The 7,340-nt window shown below is 35.7% G+C and overlaps 1 protein-coding gene across 1 annotated transcript; it reads right to left on the bottom strand.

Annotated features, from left to right (window-relative positions):
• Positions 1-4,154: 4,154 nt before the first annotated feature.
• Positions 4,155-4,729, bottom strand: LOC149243289 (putative mitochondrial adenine nucleotide transporter BTL1). The gene is made up of 2 exons (XM_089367787.1): positions 4,531-4,729; positions 4,155-4,289 (listed from the first exon to the last, which is right to left on the bottom strand). The coding sequence occupies exons 1-2, from the start codon at positions 4,624-4,626 to the stop codon at positions 4,191-4,193; spliced, it is 195 nt and encodes a 64-aa protein (XP_089223913.1). The 5' UTR covers positions 4,627-4,729; the 3' UTR covers positions 4,155-4,190.
• Between the last annotated feature and the right edge of the window lie 2,611 nt (positions 4,730-7,340).

Here is a 7,340-nt window from a genome sequence, read left to right as displayed (position 1 = left end):
AAGAGCTGATGCAGATTCAAGCAGCAAGCTAGCCAATGTTGTCAATTTGCTGTAAAACATTTGGTAGACAAACTTTGAATCTCAAATTCACCAAACAATGAGCACGATTAAATAGCTCTAATTAACTCCATATAGCCCAGCTCACATATCCACTATCAAAACTGAAGTAAATTAAAAACGCTCTCAAAACTTTTACCTCTTCCAAAACGTAATTTAAAAACACATTATGACATCTTGTCCATCTTTTACCTATCTAATGATAACCTAAAAATCACAGAACTTTGGTATTCTTCTTCTACAATGCCAAGATTTCAAATCATGATTCATATGTATGGTCTATATAGACTCAAAGGTCATACATGCTCATTAGTCTCCACCCTAGATTGATGAGCAACATGTCTGCTAAATAAAAGCATAGATAATCTACCATAAATTTAAAAATGAATGCATATTTAAAACATGGTAAATGCTTAGAATTTTCATTATATACTGAATATCAGTACATTATGATATGAAATAAGGCAACATTTTTCATCCCTGTGGTGGAAAATAAGCTCGAGGGAAGCAGCTAAGAGCCATGGACTGTTTTATGATTGAGAATGTTGCTGTAATCAATGCTTGGCTGGCTACAATGGCTGCTAAAGTGGCAACAATGAACATTGACCAATACACACACTGTGGTATTTTAGTTCTTTCTCTGTAGGCCAATTGCCAATCAATTTACAAATGAAAGCAAGGTCAATGAAAGCAAGGCTTTCATTCATCTACGATGATCCTCCAGACATTTGGGTGGAAATATAAAAGTAGGGTTTTGTGGAGCTTTAGGAATCCTAAAGCAAACTGGTTTTCCATTGCACCCCAAAAACAGGGGATGAAACTCTTGGTTTATCATATCTGATTGAACTTGAAAGGGAACTTGCAACAATGTTTTTGAAGGAGGAGATGTTGGTCCCCTCTTTCAATGCACTCATGTTTACGCCCAACAAAACAAAACTATAATCCAAAAAAGAAGGCCAATATGTACAAGAAACCTTAACTATGAAACCTCTATCAAACTCAAACCAGGAATCGAAACCGGGGAGTAAAATTTTACTGAAACCACTCGAAACCTACCCAATTCTCCAATATCTACTGTGAGCTATTCGTGGACAAAGTATGAAAGGGCCGACTCAAAGTATGAATGCTCATCAAGATTGAGAGAGCAAGTGCCATGCTTCTCCCATTCGTACCCCCAGAATTTGTGTCCATCACTGCTAGGACAGCTTAAAGAATCCCAATATTTGTTTAGCTCTTCCTTCAGATCTGAAATCTGCAAATTCTCTCACAATACATAAAATCCGGCCATGATCATATAAGTCAAAAGTATAGAGTGAGCAGCACCTTTGAGTAATCGAATTCTCTGGAAGAATCATAGAACTATGGCCATTTCCCGTCGCAGCTCTTCCTTCAAATTTGAAATCTGCAAATTCTCTTACAATACATAAAATCTGGCCATGATCATATAAGTCAAAAGTATAGAGTGAGCAGCACCTTTGAGTAATCGAATTCTCTGGAAGAATCACATAACTATGGCCATTTCCCGTCGATGTAATTGGGCCAGAGACCATGAATGGAAAAGTCGGAAGCAGGATTTCTTGTGCGAGGGTAACAACATCCTCTACGAGTATCACAGTATGAACCAGGCCACTGCATTTACAAGCAACTGATTTCCATTAACATACACTACGAGAAAGAATACTGAAGCAGAACCCTGTGACATGAACCCTGGCTATGCCAGAAATCGACCGTGCTAATCAACCGGTGAAAATAGTTTTTGCTTCCTCTTCCTTTTGTGATCGAACAGTTCAAATTTTCTCAATCGTCTAACATATAATCTAACGGTATTTAAGAGTGACAGATAGACAATAAGAGGAGTTCATTTCAGACGGAACGCCTTACGGCGTAAATATAGTTTAGCAAGGCATGTTTTGATTAAGATATGGTTTTTTTATAATAGCTTTGTTCATCAAAATATTTATCTTTAATAAATAAAAATATTTGCAATACTTGTGCCTTGAAAATAAGTTGGAGAAATATTTTAACGGAAAAAACAATTATAAATAACCAAATCGTAATAAAGATATGGTTTGATTATACTATATATTAAAATGAAAAGCATCTGATGCAAACACCACATCAATGATGGAAACCAAAGAACAATGATTTCTCACACGCAGCAAAATTAGTGATACACATAAGATAATATGTCACTCCTAACTTATTGTTGAACTCCACCTGTATATGAGATAAAATATCTCACACAATCCATCACACACTTCCTCTTTATGATAAAAGTGATCTTAGCATCAATTTCCATACATGAATTGGTGGATTTCATTTCATTTCATAGTGTATGTAGAGGACAGAGGCAATAGATTGAGGTTCTTTGTCAACTCGCAGAAGCTTGCAGAGAGAGAGAAAATATTGCCAAACAATTGGATGAAGTATCTAGGGAAAGGAATGACATACTCCATCAAAATGAAGAAACTTGGGAAGAAAATAAAGGGATTCCCAAACAATTAGCTGAGGTTTTGAGATTGAATGAAAATGCAGTTAAGCAGAAAGATGCAAGACTTTTGGAGGCTCTGTCAGAACTTGAATTTGAAAGGAAAGCACAAAAGTCTGCTGAAGCAAAGAACACATATTTGAAGATGGCATTAAACCAAACGAGGGTATTTTCCCACAAGGAACTTGGAAGAATCATGCACTAAAAAAACCCTCACTTAGTATCGTCCCTGGACCCAGTCCTCCTCTATCCATTAAAGAACCCCAACACTTGAGAATTTAATTATTCTCATTTTCTTTGTCTAATGTTAAGGTCAGATTGGGCTTTATCAAGCCAGTGAAAGTAGGGTCACAATCAGGGTTTTCAGGGTTTTATTCTCTTTAAGTGACATGTTAGGGTTTTATTCTCTTAAGTAACATGTTTGCAACTTTGTCCCTTGTGGGCCAATGCACCTCCACAAAGAGGGCATTCAAATAACATAAGCCATCATGTGTTCCACCTTTTGATAGGTGGTAGATACTCAGCAGATTAAAGCCTGAAAGAAGAATTGTAAAGTCATTCTCTTACATTTGAGTGTAGTACCCTTTTGAAGCATAACACTCCTGAAAAATCAATATAAAAGCATTTCTCTAGACAGAATGCATCAAGAATTCGGAGGACATAAGCATCTAGTTCTTCAGCATGATTGATTATTTTCTTGTGAATGGGTTGAATGTTTGCAGACATAATCATTTAACTGAAAGAGGAGGAAATATTTATGTGGAGCCAAATCTCATCACAGGGATATGTCACTATAGTAAGGATAAAGTATCATATTAAACACCCACTTAGACCAATTTGGCCTGTTGGACATGTGTTAAACCCCTTTGTTGATGGATGGAAACCAATTCCAGGTAGTCAAACACCATCCCTCACACATAGACATACCTGCTGGGATTTATATTATGGGATGTTTACATGGCAGCATCCTGTCCCAACCACTAAGCCAACTAGTCAAACAAAAGATTCAAAGACAAACTCCAGTAACATAGCAAGTGTCAGTGAGATTGAATATCAAGGTTGAGAATCTGTAGAAAAGCCCACAAAAGAATAGGCTGAATAGATTGACAATTGATCCTACACAGGCATATTCAAAACACTGAACAACCCAAATCAACTGAACAAAGGCACTAAAGCAGGATAATGCGCTCTCGAATAATATATATGTTCTAGAACTAACTCGAGTAGCAAAATCTTATTGCTTTCACTAGTGAGCCAACTTAATCATTCTGCATCCTGGGGAGACGCAAACCCTATGGGCTTTCATACCAATCAGAATGAATAAGAGACAAAAGGCTTTATAAATTTCAGGAAGCCCTAGACCTAAAAAACAGTAAGAACAGGAACAAAAAAAATGTCTGGAACCCAACCCTCCTCCCATCACCCCCAACCCCCAAATGGATACTAAGAATAATAGATATTGAAAAAAAAGATAAGAGTTTTTCTTTCCATTTTGCCCATTACTAAGCAGTAACTTCCAGTAGGATCTTGGACTTTATAGAGTAAGCACCATGTTGTCTGCATAATGCAACTTGACATTTCCAATAAAAAGATTAAAAACATTTCATCTTGTCTCTGAATAAAACGAAGAATGAATGAAGAAAAGTTACCGGATAGTTTCCAAAGGACCCACTGCAGTTTTAGCCATGGCCCCGGACAAAGCTCCACTGGTAAACTCTCTAAATGATCTGCCTTTGAATAAAGTCTGCATGCATATCAAGATTAATAGGTGAGAGAAATTGGGATTCCCATATCAATATAAAGAGACAGAGCAGTCGGAGGGTCAGCATTTTCTTCAAGTAAAATTTACTGCGGTGGGTTTAGTATGAAATTCTCTCTACTCGGTTCAGTAAATAATACTTAAATAATTGGGATTGAAATTTGAAATTGAGGATCTCCAGTGTTCTACTCTGGAGTCTGTACCAAGGGTAGAAAAGCATACCTACTTGGAATGCTTTGCGCAGATCAGGAGCCTGAAAATTTTCTTTGCTGGGTAGTTTGTCTAACTTTGCCTCCATACTTTTCATAATTAAGGGATCCATGGTGCTCAAAGCCAATAGCTCTATGACTTGAAGTTATGGGATTTTCACACCCCACCTCAAGTATGGATTGTTAATCTCAGAAACCCAAATGCCATAGAGGAGACCCACAATACCCATTGCCCGCCTGCATGGTGTCATTCGACCCTTGCTCGGCAACCCCAGACGAACCACATTGCGCTCAACAACATTCGGCTTTAGGAATCCGTTCCCCGCCTGCATCGAGAGGTCCTTCGAAACAGCTGTGAATTGCAAGGATTGACATCGCAGAGAATTGAACTTGAAACCTCTGTGTTTGCCGTGAAACACAGACGAGGACTTGAGCAAGATTGGGACTGATACATTCGAGCAAGTGCTCGGGGAAGGAAGCAGTTTTGTGGTGAAGCCGCCGCTTTGATCGACATTACAGAGTCCCGATAGTTGAACCGTCTTCTATAAATTGTTACCAAACTCTCAACTCAACAATGGAGATCTGTCAGTTGCGATTCCGATAACGTTTCGGTGGAATCAATCTGATGGCTCAAACAATTTTAATCGTCTAACAACTAAATCAAGCCCTCACAAATGGACACGTAACCTCAAAGGAGAGTTGGTTTCAGAAGGGAACGCCTTACGGCGTAAAAATGGGTTAATAAAAATGATAAATAAAATTTTAGAATCAGAAATAAAAAAAATAAAAAAATTAGATGATATATTAAAGGATTGTTAGATAAAAAAAATATAAAGATGACATATATAAATAGAATTTTAATTAAAAAATATTAATAAGCAGTTTTATAATTAATTGGGTATAAATATTGTATATAATTATTTAAAAAAGGAAAAAAAATTAAGGTAGTAAGAAATAATATTGTTTGGGGAGTTTGGAAATTAAGATATAGATACCTAAAAAATTAAGAATAGGTGAACTTAATTAATAAATGAAATAGTTTTTTTGATCAAATTTTTTTCTAATTTAAAATATATTTTTGAATGTATAAATAAATTTAAAATATATATATATATATATATATATATATATATATATATATATATTGAAATATAAATTAAATAATCACTAAATATATAAAAATAAATATCTACAATATTTTTTTTTTTAATAAAAAACAACCGTAACAAATTCCAAAACAAAAATTTTAAATATACAAAATAAAATGGTTAAAAAAAATTAAAATTTCAAAATATATGGAACTCAAAATATTTAAAAAAGAAAATTCAAACCCAAAATATCCCTAAAAGGGGATTTTTATGACATATTTTTGTTTATGGCACCAACATAACATTCATCAAAGAAAAAATGAAATCAAATTAAAAAAAGGTTAAAAATGAAAACATAAATTTTATCTTTGATGTTTGGATAATGATAAGATATTTACAATTTAGTTGGAAAATGGATTAATTGTCATAGTTCTTTTTGGTTATGAATTTTGTTTTTCCAAGAAAAAAATCATACTTTTTATTAGCAATAAGAAAATTATATGTTGTATCATTTGCATATGAATATGCAAAATCTCATAAATGGACCAAGCCATTCTATCCAGTGCAATGTTCATATAGACCATCTATATATACACAGAAGACATAAATATATACAAGTAATAATATAAATTGTTCATATAGTTCAAAACATAAAAACAGAAAAACGCTTATAGCCGCCAAATGATCATGGAAAATCATTTGGATTCTACCCCAACCAATTCAATGAATGGCTGATGGAAGTATTGATAGATCTCCAAGTCCCGGAATTCTTGAATATTCACTGTCCCCTGTGTTGTTGCGCGACCTCCTTGGAAAGAATGTCAGTGATCAAATTCGTTTCCCAGTATATATGCGAGCATACAATAAAATCAAAATGTGATTTTAAAGTGATGACTTCATCCAGTAAACCCCTGAGTGTGTGCACGTGACAATGAGATGCAGAGTTGATCCAATTTATAACAAGATTAGAGTCCCCAAATATCTGAATCTTGTTGTAGTTTTGTTCCAGTGCAAAAATGAGAAGGTGTATGAGACTGTTGAGTTCAACAAAATTGTTGGTGCCTCTCCCCAATCCCATTTTGAGCTTGAAAACATGTGATTCAGTAATGTGAAGTACAGCTCCACCCCCACATCTAGTGTCTTGAGCCGACCCATCAAAATATGCCCAAGGGAGGTTCTTATCAATAACTTCAGGAGTGATGACACGAGCGGGTTTTGTTGTCAGTTCCTCAGGAATCAATTGATATAATGCAGCAATGTGATTTCATGTAGTTGTCCATTGGATGGGAGCATCCTGAAAAATAGATCGATTCCTAACCATCCAAATACCCCAGCAAACTAGCAGAGGGAGATTCTTGATTTTCTATGATGCTGCAGAATTCCACCAATATTTCCAAGCAATTGATAAATGATTCCCATTCCATCTGTGCATGATGTTAAGGGAGCTAGTAATCTGTAGCCACACCTGACTTGTCACTGGACAGTGTAGGAATAGATGATCGATATCTTCACCTCGGTCTTTGCAAATACAACATCAAGATGGAGGTCCATGAAAGGCACGACGATTTAGGTTATTCTCCATGGGAATTCTGTTTGATAGTATACACCACATGAATAGACGAGCTTTTTTTGGTGCCTTAAGCTTTCATAGCGGACACCACCACCAAATTGCCTCCACTGGTTCCTGTGCTGATATGATAGAAGTGTATCCATCCCGGGGGGTGTATCAATCATGTGAT

Source organism: Pinus tabuliformis, chromosome 8, assembly GCF_031772625.1.
Source record: "Pinus tabuliformis cultivar Carrire ecotype Pingquan chromosome 8, CPIR1, whole genome shotgun sequence".
In the NCBI taxonomy this organism is placed as follows: domain Eukaryota; kingdom Viridiplantae; phylum Streptophyta; class Pinopsida; order Pinales; family Pinaceae; genus Pinus; species Pinus tabuliformis.
Note: the sequence above shows the minus strand (reverse complement) of the source record. Positions and strands in the feature narration are given on the sequence as shown.